Genomic DNA, 20,098 nt, shown 5'->3' with positions numbered 1-20,098 from the left:
TCACGTCTATGATAAAAAATTGTCAGAAGCTGCAGCTAGTAACTAGTGAAGATGGATAAATGTGAAAAATCACGTTGTAGTCTTGTAGATCCATTTTCAAACAGGCTGTAAAACTCGAACTCAGAATCATTTATAAAGTTAGAATAATTTTATCTCATTTAAACTGCATGTTTCTTGATTTAGAGAAGTTGAATTATAATTTATCATATAGGATAAATTTATTATAAAATAAAATAATAATATAAAATTATTTTATATTATATAAATTAAGTTTTTTTAATTATCTATCTTATTAATATAAGATATTTATCAATTTCATGGTTCATTAGTTCACTTTTATAATTATTATTATTATTATTACTATTATTGTTGTTATCTCCTAGTTGTGCTGATTGCTGCCTGAACCAAATTCTACTTCCTTTCAGCTGCACAAGAGTCTCCAATCCCAACTCTCTCTCTCTCTCTCTCTCCACTTGCCAAAGGAAAAGGCTAAAGAGAAGAAAAGGCAAAGCAAGGGACCAACCAAAACACACACAGAGAAACATGTCTTCCCCAAGCAAGCGCCGAGAGATGGACTTGATGAAACTGTTAATCCTTTCTCTCTCTCTCAATTCATCAAAGTTTCAATCTTTTTGTTAATGGGGTCTCTTCCCTTTCTGTTCCTGATTCTGGGTCCTCTTTGTCTTTTGTTTTCCGTAGGATGATGAGTGATTACAAGGTGGAGATGATTAATGATGGAATGCAAGAATTTTATGTGCAATTTCATGGACCCAATGACAGTGAGTTCCCTTTCCTCTCTCTTTCTTTGTTTTTTTGCTTTGGTGCTTCTGATGAAGTTAGATGCTTTGCTTTTGTGTGTCTTTGCCTTTTATTTGGTGGTTTTTTCATTTTTTTTATGTGGTGGAGATAGCTATTTGACCTTGGTGGACTTAGATTTGTGTAGCTGCAGGATGGTATTGATACCTTTTTTCTGTTTATTGTGTTGATTGCTATGTGTTTTCTGCAGATTCTATAAATAGATTTGGGAAGAACAATATTTTGTGTTTGGTTTTTTAATTTGCAAAGAAATTTTTGTTACTTTCTTATTGATTTCTCCTTTGCTTGCTGTGGAATTCTTAGTCTGGATATAGAACTGATTTCTAGCTGGAAAAGGATCGGTTTGAGGCTTTGAGCTAGAACTTTTGTTGGTTTTTTAGCTGTAACAAATTTAACATCATAGTTGCTGATTTCACCTTTAATTGTTGATTTGTCCTGTTTTGATATCCTTTTCAATATTTCTGTATCATGTACCTTCCTTTTTCAATAGTATTTTTTTATCCGTTTGATGGCTTTTGGCTTTTGGCAGGTCCTTATCATGGTGGTGTGTGGAAAGTAAGAGTTGAGTTGCCGGATGCTTATCCTTACAAATCTCCTTCCATTGGCTTTATCAACAAGATCTATCACCCAAATGTTGATGAGATGTAAGCACATAGTAGTAATGCTCTGAAAATTGTCTGTATTGAGTAGTTTACATGTGTATTAGATATAAGAATAATTGTGTGTCGGTGCGTCTGATCTGATCATCTTGGATAACATTAATTTCAGGTCAGGATCAGTTTGTCTGGATGTTATCAATCAAACCTGGAGTCCCATGTTTGGTAATGAAATTCATTAAATTTTCTGAGGAACATTTGTGGTTTTGTTCAATGTTTTATATTTTGACATTTTTGTTTTGGTTCATATGCCAAAATCTACTTTGTTCCAGATCTTGTTAATGTGTTTGAGGTGTTTCTACCTCAACTTCTGCTGTATCCCAATCCATCAGACCCCTTGAATGGAGAAGCTGCAGCTTTAATGATGCGTGATCGACCAAGTTATGAACAAAGGGTTAAAGGTATTGATCCTTTCCTGTTTTTCATTTTCTAAATATGAATTAGTTTATGTGCACTCCTCCTACGTCTGCATCACAGACTTGCTATGTTTTCTTTGCAGTTTTTTTATTTTGATCTTCCTTTGTCAGCCACAATCAAATTCTAAACCAAGAGGGACACTTGAATAAACATTTTTGACCTCTGGGTAGTAGATGTAGACTGCCATCACTAACCAAATTGGATGTGAATAACTGCTTGAATGTGTCAGTGCGTGTGCATGCATTCACTCAAAACACTCAAACAATTATAAGAACTTCAATTTTAATAATTCTTAACCTCATTTGATTATCTTATTTAGATTATTAACACAAATTGCTGCTCTTCTTCTATTAACTGCATTATGAACTTTAACATTTAAGGTCTTATCTGCTGATGGAATCGACTTCGTTGACATCTGCTACCAATATCATGTTACTGTCTTTTATGATACCATCAAATCCATGGCATAAAAGTGAGGCATAGAAACGAGTAAGGATGGAGTAGCTTAACAGGACAATCATTTAGTAGAACTTCTGTGTTATAAGAACACAAGAAATTTTGGTTCAGTAACAATTTTTGTGGTGATATAAAAAATAGGATGGAATGGAACTAAACCTAATGGAATGCATTTTATTCATTCCATCCAATGCCTTGTTATCTATCTATGGACAATGAAATGGTAACTTTATTCTATTTCATTTCATTTTATTCCGCACATCATTAGATATCCAAAAATATTCTTCTTTATCTAACTTGTTATAGACAACATCACTTTAATAGTTTTTTAAAATCTAGGCTTGAATTCTTCTGAGAACCAATTTCTGGGTTTTATTTCAGAAGCAATCAGGTTTTTTTTATTTATTTAATTCATACTTGACTGATGTGTCATTGGCTTCGATGTCAGAGTACTGTGAAAAGTATGCTAAACCTGAAGACATAGGGGAAGCCACAGAAGAGAAATCCAGCGATGAGGAGATGAGTGAAGATGAATATGACTCTAGTGATGAACAGGTTGTTGGTAAAGCAGACCCCTAGCTTTGCATGCATGTCCTGTTCTTAACTTTGTATTTTATCTGTACATGATGTTCTTCTTCTAGTTCTGTTAATTCATCTCACCACATGTGAACTTATTATGGATAAGGGGGGAAATTCCCCTTCCTTCTAGTTTCCCAGTCGCTGTAAATAAAGTACCATTGATTTTCCTGATGCAATCATATTTCATGTTTAGCACTTTCAAGTGATTGTGCTGTTTAGCCATGGTAATTTAATCAACAATGCTAGCATACAGTGTATAAATAACACTCTTTGTATTGGGTGATTCATGTTTGTTCCATTAAATGATGTGAATCTTACTCTATTTATTTAGTCTCCCTTATTTGGTGCTTGTTTGTTTAAGTTGAATAAAATTGATTTTTAATATAAGTAATTTTGAAATGTTGAAAGTACTCGAGGGCTTAAATTAGTCTCGGCGACAGATTTTACATTGGAACATGTGGGGAATTGATTACTGGAATAGAATAAACAGGCCCTCCTTGGTAAGTGTAACATGGAATTAACCTAATACCAGAGAAAGACAATGCTAGCCAGTGATCGATGACAACGATTCTTGTTCTCACTAAATCATTAGCAAATGTATTGTCACTTTTATTTAATTAAAATTTATCGAAATTATTAATTTGATTAAAATAAAGAGAAATATGATAAAAAATTATTGAAATAGATTTGGTAATGTGGACACTCACTGATTTTAAAAAGATCGTTTCATCACATAATTCGAAATGTTATGCTAAAAAAGGTTAACCATCTTAAAAATCCGGATCCACAATGTTACTTTCTTTTGTGTGTGAATACAATGTTAATTTCTTATGTCTCTAGTAACTTAATCCTATTCACTTCCCAAACTAATAACCTTTTAAATAGAAGGAAAAAAAATTAAAGTGTAAAACTATGAATCCCCCCGTTGACTAAGTAATTTGGACAAAGTATTATATAAGTTAAAGATATACAGAATATTCTCATTAACCTTGACAATCAGTCATGGTTTGCTTTTGATAGACGTCCAATTCGTATAAATCTAATAAGAAAAATAAATAACTCATCAACTAATGTTGTTTGTGACCAAAGAATGACAATGATTCTTGTTCTTTTCTGTCTAAACTATTCATTGTCTAGTGACTTTTGCAGCAAAAAATAAAAAATAAAAAAAGAGTATACTTAGTGGTGAATACAATTTTGTGTAGAACCTTTTGAAACTGATCAGGAAATAGTCTCAATGCAAACCCAATCCACGAGTCACTGATGATTGTGTCAATATAGTAATTAACAAGGTCTCGTGCTCCATCAAGCTAAATCAAAATGCTAAAAGGGTAACAACTTCTATAATGTGGCCCACAATAAAAGCATCGTTACCATTAATTTTGTGTGCTTAACATTAGTAATTGTAGCCAACAAATCAAGAGCAAGAATTGGCGCTGAACAATTTAGTTTATCATCATGCTTACAACAAATTCCGTAGCTCAAAAGCAAACCATGTTTAGTGGGAGAATATTTCGTCCTACTATAACAGATTATGTTTGTAACTGGGATGTAACGGTGTTGTAAAATATTCATTGTAATTTGGGTTAATTTAATTTACTCTAAGGTTTAATTGTTATGTTTTATTATATTGTTAATCAAAGTTGGGCAAAGAAAACGTGATTTAATCATGTAATGAAGAAAACGTTCAAATAAAATTCTAAGACATACCTGAGTTGTCTGAACCTTAATTTAAGGTGTTTAAAGTGCTTAGAACCTTATAGTAGAGAACTATACTTGGCGTAATAAAGTTGTTGGAACCCTTGGCACTCATTGTCAGTGTTATTAGAATTGGATTAGTCATCGATCCAAGTTGAGGTACAAGATTAATAGATCAATTGTCAAATCAGCAAGTCATTGGTTGAACCGTATAAATCAGTGTATATTAAATTTATAAATTTTATAGCTAAGATATAGATATATAATATTTTTTGTACCTATTTGTAACAAAACTGTATTGGTTTAGGTTTTGTTTGGGGTGATTTTTAGGTTTAAGTTTCGAAATTCTTAAAAATAACTAATTTTTAGTTTTAGTTTCAAAAAATTTTAAAATCAAGTTTTAAAATATGATTAATTTCAAAATAAACTCATTTTAAAAGTTTCATATTATATTAAAATCACTTTAAGAATGTTTTTGTGTGAGGGTAACAACAATGATGATGGTGGTGGTGTTAGCAGAATCGACGGTAGAGATATCAATAGTGGTTGTAGTGAAAATAGAGGTGGCAACGATGGTGTCAATGACAATGGTGGTGGTGGCAGCCAATGATGACAGTGACAGAGGTGGTATTGATGGTTGAAGCGATGGTAGTAGTAGTGACAATGACAACGACGATGTTGGTGGCATTGGTGGTGGTGGTGGTGGGTGGTGATGGTGGTGACAGAGGTAGTGGTGGTTGTGACAGCAACGTTGGTGATGGTGATGAAGTGACAGGTAGTATTGGCGGTGGTGGTAGCAGTGGTGGCAATGACGATAGTAGTGTTAGTGGTGGTAGTAATGTTAGTGGCGACGACAATTGTGGTATCGATGGTGGTAACTAGTGGTAGCAATGATAGAGGTGATATTGGGATAGCAGTAGTGGTAATAGTGGTGGCGGTGATGGTAGTAGTAATGTTGGTGATGATAATGACGATGGTGGTAGTGGTGTTGCTGTCGACAACAAATGATGGTGGTAGTAGTTGTGATAATGTTGGTGGCGATGACAAAGGTGGTATTGGTGTTAGTGGTGGTGACAATGACGATGTCAATGAAGGGTGTGGTGGTAGCAGTGGTAGAGGTAGTAGCGATAGTGGTGAGAGCAGCATTAGTAGTAGCAATGGTGGTGTGGTGACAGCAAAAAGTGCAATTTTCAAATGTGAGAAAAATATGTTTTTTTTTAACTAAACCAACTTTATAAAACATTTTTTTATTTTGAAAATAAGTGTAAAAATATTTCAAAAATAATTAAAAAATCATTTCAACTTCATTTTTATCAAACATGCTTTGTTTTTAAAATTACATTTAAAAATTAAAAATTAAAAATTAAAAACTCACAACCACCCTAAACAGACCCTTAATAATAAGTTTAATTTTAATTGTACAATGGCTTTGGGTCAAGGGTTCATAGCGTTTCATATTTATTAGAGTAGATTGAGAGAACACATCAAACACATGGGACCCTCCAAAGGCATCACAATAGTAGATATATAGGATAATAATATGGCCAACGTAGGAATCATTTTGTTGTAGTAAAACTTTCCCCCTCCCCCTCATTAGACGTTGAGAATGTGTATCGACCATATTGTTTTTTTGTTTATGGATATATATTTTAGTTATTGAAGAATAATTGTTTTCGTTTATGGATGTATATCCTTCACCACAGGATCATTTTGTTGTAGTAGAACTGTCCCCCATCCATAATCGAAAACAATAAATAAATTGAGGAATCATCTATCGATCTAACAATGTTAGGCAAAGGAAAATTATCCTTAGGGCAAGTTTTGTTAAGATTGGTATAGTCAGTACACATTCTCTATTTTCCACAAGATTTTTTTCACCATGATCCTTAGGGAAAGCTTAGTTAAGATCAGCATACTGGTTTCTGCATTTGAAAAGGAAATAACCAAACTTGATTCCGTCTCCTTTTGGATGTGCATTTTGGGAGCTTTGTCCAGGTTTGGACACCATAACAACTCTCAATGCTCATTTTCTTGATCCATTAGAATAATTGCTTACAGCAAACCTTCCTGGAATCATATGAACTCAAAAGCTTGCTAGGGAATCAAGTGGTGCATGGTTATCATGGATGACCTCCATCATCCATTAACTTATAACCATAGTAGTGTGAATTGAATGTACCAAATTCCTACAGATATCTGTCTGAGAAGAACTAGGATGATGTGTCCGAGATGGATTGCTAACAAATCAGAAATTACTGCTATTTTTAGGATTGATCTCCCTATGACTATGAGTGTTGACTCTAGCGTACTTCAAGTGAACCATGGTCCAAGACCTTCAAAGTTTGATCGATGCTCTAGTGTAGTTGAAACACGATGAAAAATGGTTAAATACATGCAAAAGGCACTTTGACATGATGCAATGATATTAACGTATATTTAGTATTTACATGATGCTCACGTAGGTAAACATTCTGCCTTAGTATCAACGTATATTTAGTATTTACATGATGCAATGATATTAACAATTTACTCTAGACAAAAATGTAAGACAGTTGCTAGATCCACTTCTCTTTGCTTACACACTCTTTTCAATTTGTTTTCCAAAAATGTCCTTTTTCAGAAAATACACTCCCCTGTTGACAGTTCTGGAAAAATCAAAGGTTCATAAACCTCATTATTATTGGGGGGAAAAACTATTGTTTTTTCCCAGCTTAGACACAACAAAGGTTCACAGCTTTCACCCCAAAAAAAAAAAAAAAAATCAAAGGTTCATAGTTTATGCATTTGATATAATCATTTGGAAGAGGTAACTACTACCTTATAGAGATTAATCCTTGTATGGACTACTATGAACCAAGAAGTTACTATACAAGAGATTCAGCAGCTACATAAAGAAAAGCAATTCCTGCAAGATGCAGATATCCAAAGAAAAAAATGGAGACAATTGTAATTTAACCCATTGATTTGAGGTAGCTATAAAATACAATGGAAGAACTAACTCTATATTAACAGTATGGGCTAAACCCTATCAAAGGCAAGGGCCACTAAAATTCTTCCTGAAAAACTAGTACCAATAATATCTCCATTATATACCATCCTTTTGTCTCCATGAAAAATCTACATATGGCTTGGTCTCCTCTTACCAGAATCTGTTCTCAAACGCTTTACAGGGTTTGCCCAACCAACTGACCCACCAGACCCATTTGAGTGTTGAGATGGCTGGCTACCCCTTCCCTGTTGAGCCAGTCTAGCATCCTTTGGGGTTGAACCTGACCCTGGACTTCTTATAGCACTAGGTGGAGAAATAGGACCAGTTGATCCAGTCCTACCCTTCCCCAATGATTTGTCCCTGTCATTTCTTTTCTTCTTGCACACAACCAATTGACCTGGATGAGCAAGCAGTGGAGGGTTATCCTGCTGAGGTTGTTCACGTGCACTGCTGCTTCCGGTTCTTGAGTTCTTCTGTGGCAAATGACCTTTGAACCTGGCATTTTCGCCATTAGAAGTTGATCCGCTTTGTGACAGCTTTTGTGAAGGGCATGGATCAGTTTCCGCATCATTGGTCATTCTGTGCCTTTTGCTAGGGCCAACTGTCCCTTGCCTTGGGGATGCTGCAGTACCGGCAGGAGCTTGGCTGGAGAAAGATAGTGCACCTCTTGCTTCTCCAAAGTCTGTATCCGGAAACGCAATTTTCAAAATATCAAAGAAGAGATCATGGACCTTCCTTCCTTCAGTTCTTACCTGCAAATAATGATCACTCAGAACTTTTAATAGTTACAAAAATGGAGATCATATGAACAATCCTAGTCTATCAATTTCAGGTCCTTTGAACAGAAAATCAAACATGCTATATACCTAAACATATGCCAAGTTGTCTTTTGACACTAATTAATTTTCCAAATACAACAAGTTCAGTGTATGTTTCCATCATTTTATGCAATAACACTGATAAGAAATTTCACCTCATATGAGTATCCATAGAAATGCATTGCACCCCTCAACATGAACTGTACATCAAACACAAGCTCCATTACTCCGCTATAATCCATTCTATCAATCCGCTGGTCAATCTTCCGTAAATCCAACAGATTGTTCCCAGATCCACCTGCATGCCCAGAATTCTCCATCCTCTTCCACAAATCTGTTAGCAAAGGTACAATTTGATGGCCTTCCTTGTCTATTCTCCTTTGGAGCTTGCTAATTACATTTTTGCACTGCATGTGAACAAATTGTGGGTTCATACACTTACACAGAACAGGCAGGCAAAAAACTACAGGAAACATTCCCAACATGGTTTATTTAACACGGAATGGAGTTGAGATTAAATCCACATAACCAACAGAAAGTTTTAGGTAAAAACAGAACAAAGAAAGTAATATCTTCAGGATTGCAGCTGGTGAAAAAACCTTTAAGCAGATCCTGTTGTATTAATATTAATATTTTATCTTAATTACGCTTGAGATTAATAATGGTTCTTGCTTGCAGTCCTATAACATGCAGTGAGGCATGAAAAACATAAAACCATAATAGGCAGAAAATAAGACAACAATGATCACATAATGGCACATACTCCTCTCTGGATGATTTCGGTTGTCTTAGTCCCATGAGCTGAAGATCCATTTGGATTGAGATGCTTCCCCTCCCAACTTTCTGTGGGGTGTTCATTGCCATCCTCTGAAGGAGCAGATGTGCAATTCAAACGATTAGACTTAGGTGATCCATGCAATTTGGATGAATTAGCTATTTTCCTTGAAGGTAACTTTTGCTTATTTTTTAGTGATGCTTCATTCTTATCATGCTTGCTGGCATTGGAGTCTCCAAAAGATTTTGATTCTGGATCAATCCTTTTTTGAATTTGATATTTATAATCTGCCAAAACAGATGATTCTCCACGTTGAAGAGAAATCATCTCACTGCCAGACTTGTCCTCGGGCCTTTCCATGGCATGGCGGGGACGAACACGAAGACTACGCTTACGCTTAATCTTTGGTTTCTGCAAAACTTGTTCATCTTCACCTTCATCACGATCATGAATCCAACTACCTGACTGTTGATGATCCATGTGAGAATCACCAGATACTACAATTTCCCCTTCCTCTAACTCATCTCCCTAGCAAAAGTTATCAGAAGATATTTAATCAGAATGAAATAGAACAAAGACAGCCCCCAACACAATAATAAAATATTCAAAATACAAAGAAAATATGTGTACCATAATTTTCGAAATGGAGCCTGGCCTGGCATCCAATGCAGAGAGGGAGCCAAATTTTTTGGAAGAAACTGATGGTGAAACTGTCTTTGTCAATCTTTGACTGTCGGAGGATGATCCTGAGGAACCAGCTTCTTCAACCACATGATTATTTCTAGCATTTTCTGAAGAAAGGGCAATTTCATATCCAGCATCAGAAGTTAGACCATCCTCTTCCAATCGATTTCCATCAGCCCCACTATACCCATCATCTTCAAACTCTCCATTTTCCCCTTCTTGTGCAGAATCTTCATTTCTGTCTTCAGAATTTGCTTCAGAATACTCTCCATTTTCATCTTCCAACTCTTTATAATTAGGATGCTTTTTTCCCTTGGGCCGTCCCCTTCTCCTTTCAGAACCCACCTCACTGGATTCCATGCCAATACTACCACCCAATAAAGTGTTCTTTGATGGTCTTTTAGATAAAGCAGCAATAGCAGCATTCACTTCTCTTGTATTGGCTCGGAGCCACTCAGGAACCTCATCATGTTGCATCACGTCCTCAGGCCAATCCAGTTCTTCATCCATTTGATCAAACAATTCAACTTCCTCTTCACTCCTAGCAATCATGCGATTTACCTCCTGAAGAGAAGGAACATCATGGACATTTTCTTGATACCGTTCTTCATCATGTAACAATGTCTCTAAGGTCAAACGCCTCTCTTCATGTGTTGTCCTTTGATCGAAACGTCCAGCATTGATAACCTCATCGGCCATATCTATCTTATATTGTTGAATATTGTTCCTTATGAGGCTCTCAATGGATCCTATATAGCGATCCTTACCCACAAGTTCATCCTCCATATCAACAGTGCCTCCACTTCTCAATTCATCTTCCTTCTGATGGCTAGAGATTTTGTCAACAACAGCTTCCATGTAGATAACTCTGACTTCTCTTTTCTGTCCAATACGATGAGCTCTGGCCACAGCCTGCTCCTCATTTTTAGGGTTTGGGTCAGGATCATAAATGACAACTGTGTCAGCAGACTGAAGGTTAAGGCCTCTCCCGGCAGCTCGAATACTAAGCAAGAAGATGAAACAGTCGGAATCAGGGCTATTAAAGTCCATTATGGCCGATTCACGGTCATCCAAATTAGTTGTCCCATCAATTCTTCTGTACACAAGTCTTCGCCAATTCAGGTAGTCTTCCAAGAGGTCTAGAAGTTTTGTCATGGTACTAAACAGCAAAACCCGATGACCAGTTCTTTGAAGCTTTATAAGGATCCTATCCAGGATCCACAATTTCCCACAAGATTTTACAATTGAATTTGTAGATAATTCACCAAGTAATGGGTAATTCAGAGATGGATGATTGCAAGTTTTACGTAGCTCCATACATCTGTTATTTAAAGTCTTGTACTCTTTTGCCTGGTAATGAGGATTCTTTTGAATCTTACTGTTCTCACCCTCAGGATCAAGACGAAGGGTACCAGTTGATTTGACCCAGTCATAAATGGCACTCTGGACAGCTGACATCTTACATCGTAAAACTATAGAGACCTGCAATGCAGCACATATATTAGGATTGTGCCACCAGATAAAGAGCAAAAGGTTGAGGAAGAGTCATAATCAAACCTTTGGTGGTAGTGAACCCTCAACATCTTCAACACGACGCCTGAGCATGAAAGGCTCAAGAATCTGATGAAGACGGTGGATAATGATAACTTTTTTCTCAGTCTCAAGCCAATCATCCTCTGTATTTTGAGTGGGACCTTCCTTTTGAAATGGCTTTGAAAACCAATCGTTAAAGGCTTTCTTATTGTCAAAAACCTCTGGAAGAAGTAAATTTAAAAGCGACCACAGTTCCTTCAAATCATTCTGCAGAGAAAATTGCACCATTAATAAATTTTATCAAGATATTTACTGCACCATGTACATAAATGATTTATCAATTGACAATGTGACACCTACATTAAAATATAGAACATGAGTCAATATAATAACATGTATTTTACGAAGAAAGGCATGAATTATTAGTCAGAGAACTTTGACTACATTCCAGCGACAACAACAAAATGAACACAACTAGCATAATATGATATATAGTTGACCAAAGGTTATGGTTACAACACAAGGGGCATAATTCAAGATTTCAACCTGTAATTGAATTAACAACATTCAAGCTTTAATGAAAAGTCTTAATAGTCTTTATAATAGTATTTTATGACAGAAAAGTAAATGATCCATAGATAAATATGTTATTAGACCAAGGATATGATACATGTTTCAAGGTAAAGAGAGTCTTCATAAAGCTAAAGCTGTTAGGTGAAGGCACATAAATGATTTTAATATCTCTAATAGTTACCAAGGGAAGAACAAGCTGTGAAACAAAACAGGAAGCTGCAAACTTCAAGAAACGTGACGTTTGGTTAAATTGGATCATAGAAGACATTATGAGTACAGAGGAAACTACAGCAACAATGCAAATTGTGCCAAAGCAAAACAGACCTGCAAAGGTGTTCCTGTCAGAAGCAGGCGCCTTTGACAACGATATCTATCAAGATCACGAGCTAGAACTGAATCTCTATCCTTCATTCTCTGTGCTTCATCAATTATGATATACTTCCAATCAATTTTTGAAAGCCTTGCCCGGTCATACATGATGAACTCATAAGTAGTCACCAGGACATTAAATTTCATAGCCATAATCTCCTGCAAATATAACACAAAAGAAAACTCAGCATTGAACATTAAATTACACATAATAGTGTAAGTCAATAAGCTGTGGCACACTTACTTGTGAATATAATTTTGATCGGTAATCCTTCCCTCCAGCATAAAAAATGCATGACACAGACGGTAGCCAAGTATACAACTCACTCTGCATGGTGAACAGAAGTTTTTGGATTAAAAGGGACACTTAATCGCAAAGAAAATATTACTGAAATGAAAGAGTCGAAAGATCACCTTCCAGTTAACCATAACAGCATTTGGGACTATTATAAGATGTGGGCCATAGTTTCCTTTAAACTCCATCAAGTATGCAATTAATGCCATAACCTGGACAGAGAAAAAAATATTTAAATTTTCCAGAGGTTCACATAACCATCACAGTAAGTATCATGAAAATAAAAGGAGTAATCTTCTTACACCTCCTACGCATGATGCAACAAACTTTAATATGAAGTGTAAAATCACTCGGTTGGAAAAGAACACAACAGATTTTCTTCCCGTGTTAAAGAACAACACAGCAAAACATAACACTAACCTGTACAGTTTTGCCAAGACCCATCTCATCTGCCAAAATTCCATTTAATTTGTTGTTATACAAGGAAAGCATCCATTGCAAACCAACCTTCAAAAATAACATGTCAAATCCATAAAACCTTACTCCAAAAGACAACAAGAAGCAATTACAGACAATTTCATCAAACTCAGCAACCTACAAGTTGATAGTCTCTTAGTGTTCCTGCCCGTAACATTGATGGTTGGCATACAACCTTCTCACTCACAGCATGAGCAAGGCTGTAATACCTGGTATGTGGCCAATAATGTTAATCATCAGATATCAGATGTATTATTATACAACCAACAAAATGTACAAAAATCATAACTTAGATAAACAATATCAAAGCATTAAAATTACAATAAATATTATTATTAGGCAATTAGCACATTTTGAGCCAACACACCAGGCTGTAAAAATACACCTGACCTCGAGCATCATTATGCCAAAAGCATAAAACTCAAAATACAAAAAAAAAAAAAAAAGAGCAACACTCACTTGCTGACAGATGAATTGTCTTTAGGAGCATTCATCTCCATAAAACGATTTCTAATCATCACTTCCTCTCCAGCACAGGCTGCTGCCGCTCTGACTTCTTCTTCAGAAAGACCCTTTAGTAATAAAACATATAAATGGATCAATGAATAATACATTATTTCAAACAAGTTAAAATGTAAATTAGCAAACATCTAAAAACAGAAACCTCAAATGAATTGTACAAACTAAAAAAAAATGCACACAAAAATAAAGGTTTTCTCCAAGGCCACTGGAATTTGCTTTTTATCTTTTTATTTTAATGAGAGGGGAGATGATGAAGCATGCCTGCAATCGTGCAGCAGCTGCAGCAGCTTTTGCTGCCTCTTCCACTTCCTGTTGATTCTTAGCAGCAGTTATCTTACTTCCTAATTTATGGAGATACTCTTCAGTCTGGGTTAAGAAAGTTGAAAGAACAGCATATCTCTCTGCAGCATCACCTTGGATGCTAGTCTGCTGCTCCAGCAACATCTCCCTATATCTGTCAACATCATTATTTTTTAAGGCTTCCATCCTTTTATTTCGGTCATCATCCTTACGTTTTGAGAACTCTCTCAACATCCTTTCATGATATTTGGCCACCCCCCTGTTGCGAGCAGTACGGGCATCACGAATGGCCCAGTGTGTTTCAAGAAGCTTCTTGCGCCATTGAAATATAGATTTCAGTTGCTTCTCCCTTAAAGCTCTCTGAGATGCCTGCACTTGTCTAGCAAGTTCCATACGCTGACGTTCACATAACCTAACAAACTTGCGGTATGGCCTATCTGGCATTGCCATTATCTCTTGTTGCTGTTGATCAATCTCATCCCTTAAACGTGCCTGAAGATCTAAAAGGCGAAGTTTTTTCTCTTCAATTTGCAACCTCAACACAAGATCTGGCCTAATTCTTTTCCTCTCCAAGTTTACCGCCAATAAACCTTCAATCTTCTTTAAACTCTCTGTCCTTCTCTTGCCAAGGACCTCTATGCCTTCCTCAAAAAGAAGCTCTTTCACATCATATGCCAATGACAAATTATTGTTGTTGATCATCATTGATGACCCAAACGAATCATGTTTTCTGGTGAAGAAAGGAAAATCAAATAGGGGTCCATGATATTTTCTGGTGGATCCCACATCCTTTGTCTGGGAAACAGCACTTGCTTGTGCAGGTTTATTGAGTTGCATTGCGTCATTTACTGAAGCCTGGGGAGCAGCAACAGCTTTTCCCTTATCTAATACTAACTCATTTCTAACAGGAGTTCTGCCAATTCCATGTTCACTTTCCTGATCTGACTTAGCAGAGCATGCAACAGACTGCTGCTCTTCCTTTCCAGCAGATTCCTTTGTCACACGAGGTGTGCCTTGCACCTGAACTGCCGTTACAGTGGAGTTCTCATCTCTGACAAAGACTTCCTGTTTTGAAGAGTTCTTTCCATTAATGGATGAGATAGGCTGTGAATCTTTGGCATTGACCTCATTCTGCCTCGGGTGTTCTGCCACAATATTTCCAGCAGATTTCTCCTGATTTTGTGCTCCTTCAGAATGAATTGGCTGCTGCACTTGCAAATCAAGAGGTGGTGGAATGATGGCCCGAAGAAGTTCTTGGGGGAGTGCACCTTCTGCTTTCTATCAACCAACAGAAGAAAAAAAAACGAATATCAGTGAGCGCAGTCTCCATTAAATATTATGTAGTACATCTTCACTACACATAAATAAACACGTAAGGTGGGCAGACAGACAGATGCAGACAAAATGAAGGAAGCAGAGATTAAACCTTCAGACGCCTAAATGCTAGTATTTGTGCCTTAAGAACATGAAGCTGTTGTTTGGTAAAACCATTTCGTTGTTGAGGCATCTGAGATGGTCCCCCCTGAGTTTTGGGGTGATTTCCTGATCCACCTTCATTTGTCAGACCTCCAGCCTGAGAAGTAGATTGGCTTAGTTGTCTGATGTACTGCATTTTCGCTGGTTCTGAACCAGATGATGAAGTTTTTACATTCAGAGGATGATCTGCACCTAAGTTCATGTTTGCAGAGGACTGCTGTGGATGCACAGAAGGCATTCCATTTATGGTTAGAACTGATTGCTTCAAAGATCCTTGAGCGTCTCTGCCATGAAGACTGAATTGCTGTGCTGCCATGTCACTAGAGCTACTGGCTATACCAGCACTAATTGGTGGACTCAAATGGCTGGGTGGAGCCGTCTGCCTGGCTTTTGCAGAACCAGATTGTGCAGACACATCACTAGATGAATTAGCATGTGCTGAACTCTCACTTGCGACTGCCGGAGAAGTAACCTGTTGGTTTGAAACAGGGACAGGTGATGACATTGCACCTAAGTTAGTATCGTTTGCCTTTGGTTGTTGAACTATCCTTGATTGCATCAGTGGAATGAGCTGAGCCATTAAGTTAGCATTTGCAGGATGTGACAGATCAATATTTCGTTCATGTGCCCATGCTTGCATAGCCCGCAACTGAGCAGCCATTGCAATCTGGTTGTTCATAGTGTTCGGGATGCTCTGCTGAGTTGCCAGAGCTTGCACAGGTCTTATAATATTTCCAGGCATTAAGTTTCCAACAGCTGGTCCCTGGCTTGAAGAATTTCCTTCACTCTTCTGATCAGGTGCTAGCTGCTGCCCTTGCTCTACCCGCTTTTCCCCCCAAGTAAAATGTTCAGATGAATTTCTAGATGATGATGCTTGGACCTGATTCACTGCCTGCATGGACATAAGATCCTGCATTTTCAAATTTCCCATTCTCATTTCCTGATCCTTTACAGATGAAGGGCCCAGCATTCCCACTTTAGGTTGCTGCTGTGACTGCATTGCCAAAGCAGACTTTTGTTGCGAAGCCTGCAGAGCATACTGAAAGTATGCTGCTTGTACAGGATTTAGCATTTGCTGCTCAACACCTTGAACCTGGTTGGAGCCATGCTGAGCTAAATCAACAAATTTTCGAGATTGCTGAGGTAACTGCATGGAACTAGATGGGAAATTGTTACTCCCAAATACTCCTTGAAGACCAGCTTGATATGCCAAAAATGCTTCACTCCCTTCAGGTTTTCTAAGCAGTTGCTGTTGAAATGACTGCATATGTGTATAATTGAATAGAAGTCATCATTCCATAAGACAAATGATATGGTTAAAGGTTACCAAAAAAACAAGACATAATTGCCCATAATAACATAAAAACTTGTTATAAGATCACAATGCAAATTTCACAGATATCAAGACACACATAGGTACACAAATACTTTTCAAAATACTAACATAAGATAAATTGGTTCCCAAGACCAACAACCCCCACTTTTGACTTCATAATTCATATCTTGAAAAGTAAGACAGGAATTTGAAGGAGATTTGTGCAGGCTACTACTAAAATAAAATACAGAGGAAAAAACAAACTTTGAACTATACTGATGTAACATAACCATGAAATCAGAGATGACACCATGGTCATAAGTTATGACATATTCTAAAGTACCATGACCATATATCATAAGGAAAATCAGTTATATATTAATGATCACACCATTTTGAGAAAGAAGCTGATACAATGATGATTTTTCTATTAAGACTACATTTGATAGAAAATTATAAGTCAACAAGATACAGACGACTGCTCAAAAAACAAAAAAAAAACAAGATACAGACGACACCAATCATTGGCATCACCTATATTTTACTAATAATAACAGAAGTAAGACAATAGAGAGAGGCAGCAAGAACAGTTAATACAAATTAACAATATACAGAAGTAGACGAAATAACACTTTTTAGCAAGTTGCAACTGTAGCTTGTTTAGTTACAATCCACAGTTAACCAACATCTTTAAACTTATACCATTTACTCAAGAGATAAAGAAAGACCAAAGGGAGAATTCATAATCCAAAGTAGTAAATCAAGGTGCATAAATTTCAACAATAGCACCAGAAGAGAGTTATAGAAAGCCAAAAGAGGGGGTCCATTAAGCCAGAACATAACCCCAGGTTTTATTACCCCGATGCTTCATTATCAATCATCATCAACACCTTTTCGCAAGTTGCAACTGTTTGTTTGGTTAATATCCATAATTAATTAATGTCTTGTACAATTGATTCAAGAGATAAAGAAAGAGCAAAGGAGAATTCATAATCCAAAGTAGTAAATCAACGAGTATAAAATCAACAATAGCACCTAAAAAGAGAGAAGGTTACAAAGGCAAAAGAGGGGGTTCATTAAACCAAAACAAAAAACCTAAGTTTTATTACCCTGATGCTTCATTATCAATCATCATCAACATCTAAAAGGAAATTCCAGAGAAAAGTGCAGGGAAAAAAAACATGCAGAATAGTCAAATTTGCCTACAATTCAACATCACACATCAACAGAAAATAAAGGCAAGGACCAGTTAGTAAAAAAATTAAAATTCCAGATTCAATGATTCCATCAGTCTTCATATCCTTGAATGCCTGAAATTCAATTGGTTCAACAAAAAAAAAAGGAAAAAAATAACCACAAACACAACAAACTAACCAACTAAACCCCAACACCAAGTGCATTAATTGCAAATTCCACCACAACCCATTTTTTCACACTCCCATGTGTTCCAAAATCTGAATTAGCAGCAAAACCAGGTACCACACTTGCCATCACTTGTCAACAACAACACGATTCAACCAAATTTTCACAGAAATTCAGCTAAACCAATCAAAATTCACACCTGCCTAGAACCTATCTGCTGCTGTTGTTGTTGTTGTTGCTGCTGCTGCTGCAATGACTCCAAATGTGAGGCCGCGGATGACGAAGAAGACGGCGATGCAGCCGCTGATGACGTCGATGGCGCCCGCCCCGCCGGTTTCCGGCCGGGCCCACCACCGGCACCTCCGCCAGATTGCATGCAACCACCCCAGAATTCACCACCTACAAAAAATCACAAAATTCAGATCACACTCACTGTTAAAAAAAAAAAGCTTCAAACATTGGATAAAACAAATATACCCAGAAATACCAGAACCTCGAAATCCCTCCAAAATTCAAGAAACCCACATTTTATTCCCTCCGATCCCAACGTTCAAAAAAAATAATCTAATTTTCTCTCTCTAGCTGCGTCTACTGACACCCACTTTCTCTCTCTAGAATCCGCGACTTTCGGGCAATTGGGGACAGATCTTTCCCTGCAGAGGACCGAACTTGACGGAATCGGTGATTCCACTGTTTGGGCACACACGATGTCGCAATTCAGTCAAACCCTAAGGGAAAAAAATGTTTTTTTTCTTTTTCCAAAACTTTCGTTTTTCTATTCCATATTTATGAAAATAAAAATGGTGTTTATGTTTAATTTCTTTTTCTGTTTCTTTTTTCCTCAGGTGGGGGACGAAGCTTTCTCTTTCTGCTTCTATGGTTTCTCACTGCGTGCTATTTATATGTCCGAATGGCTACGGTGTAGATTTACGGAAAGTGGCAATTCAGATTGCCCTTCGCTCTCCTCGGAATTACAAGGAAAACCTGTACCTCATAAGTTGTAACGTTCTTTAGACTTTTTATTTTTATGTTTAAAAAATTAATGTGCCTGTTTTTTTTGTATATATACGTGAGAATTAAATATAATATAAGAGGATTTGCAATAATTTATGCATTGCTTTTAATTAATTGAAGTAAATTTTCTTGATAATTAATGTGTCTGGTGAGAAGATTAAAGTAGATATATGAGGATTTTTTTTAATAGAGACCTATATGAGGAATTAATTTTGATTTTTATTATTCGTTATTGTAAAAAAAATAAAGAAACTCAATGTCCTAATATTACATTAAGTAAAAATGGATTTAAATTCAAGTTTACTTTTGTAATTATTATAATTTCATAATAAACTTAACGTTCCAATATTACTTAGTAATTATAATACAGTGAAAAAACAATGAACCTTTTTTTGGGTGCTTAATATACGATGAGGCATTATGGCGCACAAGGTGAGGAAATTGTCCATGTTAACGAGGAAGAGTGAGCATCACTAAAGGTTAGGTTTGATTCTTCCACTACAAATTAGCTTGATAGTTTTTAATAATAGGATATTTATCTACACTTCACATCAAGTTATTTATATTTGACTTAAATAAGTTTATCATACCTGAAAAATAGACTATTTTTAAATTATTATCTAAAATTCACTTTTGATCATTTGCATATATTTAAAATATTTTTATGTTTCAATCTAATACATGTCGTTAGTTTCATTTCGTTAAATGATGACGAAGCAGACAAAGTGTCATGTTATCAATACCTAATCAGTAACACATCAATGTCACATCATTCTCCCTCTTCTCCTTCTCCCTCACCATCTTCTTCTCCCTTTTCTCTCCCGCCTACCTCCTCCACATCTTCTCCCTCTCCCTCACCCTTCTCCCTCTTTTCCATTATTATGATTTTCCTTGGTGTATATGCCTTTCATCCTGCTCGCTCGCTATTTTATTTCTCCTTTGCGGTCCTTGAAATGTAAACGGTTTAGAGTTTC

The 20,098-nt window shown here is 36.5% G+C and overlaps 2 protein-coding genes across 5 annotated transcripts; one reads left to right on the top strand and one right to left on the bottom strand.

The window, feature by feature from the left end:
* Positions 1 to 349: 349 nt before the first annotated feature.
* LOC100812138 (ubiquitin-conjugating enzyme E2 4) lies at positions 350 to 3,126 on the top strand. Its single transcript, XM_003552355.4, has 6 exons — positions 350 to 587; positions 700 to 779; positions 1,346 to 1,460; positions 1,585 to 1,637; positions 1,745 to 1,873; positions 2,794 to 3,126. Exons 1-6 carry the CDS (start codon positions 544 to 546, stop codon positions 2,922 to 2,924), a joined length of 552 nt encoding a protein of 183 aa, XP_003552403.1. The 5' UTR covers positions 350 to 543; the 3' UTR covers positions 2,925 to 3,126.
* A 4,417-nt stretch (positions 3,127 to 7,543) lies between these two features.
* LOC100811608 (ATP-dependent helicase BRM) lies at positions 7,544 to 18,995 on the bottom strand. 4 transcript variants are annotated; one of them, XM_006602744.4, is made up of 15 exons: positions 18,588 to 18,995; positions 18,310 to 18,509; positions 15,384 to 16,694; positions 13,919 to 15,235; positions 13,595 to 13,707; positions 13,257 to 13,344; positions 13,079 to 13,165; positions 12,778 to 12,870; positions 12,608 to 12,691; positions 12,319 to 12,522; positions 11,446 to 11,688; positions 9,835 to 11,370; positions 9,193 to 9,732; positions 8,585 to 8,836; positions 7,544 to 8,363 (listed from the first exon to the last, which is right to left on the bottom strand). In XM_006602744.4, exons 2-15 carry the CDS (start codon positions 18,484 to 18,486, stop codon positions 7,740 to 7,742), a joined length of 6,669 nt encoding a protein of 2,222 aa, XP_006602807.1. In that variant the 5' UTR covers positions 18,487 to 18,509; positions 18,588 to 18,995; the 3' UTR covers positions 7,544 to 7,739. The 4 variants fall into 4 exon arrangements, with proteins under 4 accessions (XP_006602807.1, XP_006602809.1, XP_006602808.1 ...); XM_006602746.4 differs by having other exon boundaries at positions 18,598 to 18,995; XM_006602745.4 differs by having other exon boundaries at positions 18,604 to 18,995.
* Positions 18,996 to 20,098: the final 1,103 nt, after the last annotated feature.

The sequence above is a fragment of the Glycine max genome, chromosome 18 (genome assembly GCF_000004515.6).
Source record: "Glycine max cultivar Williams 82 chromosome 18, Glycine_max_v4.0, whole genome shotgun sequence".
NCBI lineage: Eukaryota > Viridiplantae > Streptophyta > Magnoliopsida > Fabales > Fabaceae > Glycine > Glycine max.
The sequence above is the reverse complement of the archived record's forward strand: the minus strand, read 5'-3'. Positions and strand labels throughout refer to the sequence as shown.

Coding starts and splice junctions, on each gene's coding strand:
- LOC100811608 (XM_006602744.4), bottom strand. CDS start 18,486: ATGCAATCTGGCGGAGGTGCCGGTGGTGGGCCCGGCCGGAAACCGGCG. Junction 13,345..13,594: donor GACAATTCATCTGTCAGCAA/GTGAGTGTTGCT, acceptor GCCACATACCAG/GTATTACAGCCTTGCTCATG. Junction 12,871..13,078: donor GTCTTGGCAAAACTGTACAG/GTTAGTGTTATG, acceptor TTCTCTGTCCAG/GTTATGGCATTAATTGCATA.
- LOC100812138 (XM_003552355.4), top strand. CDS start 544: ATGTCTTCCCCAAGCAAGCGCCGAGAGATGGACTTGATGAAACT. Junction 588..699: donor GAGATGGACTTGATGAAACT/GTTAATCCTTTC, acceptor TGTTTTCCGTAG/GATGATGAGTGATTACAAGG. Junction 1,638..1,744: donor AACCTGGAGTCCCATGTTTG/GTAATGAAATTC, acceptor ACTTTGTTCCAG/ATCTTGTTAATGTGTTTGAG.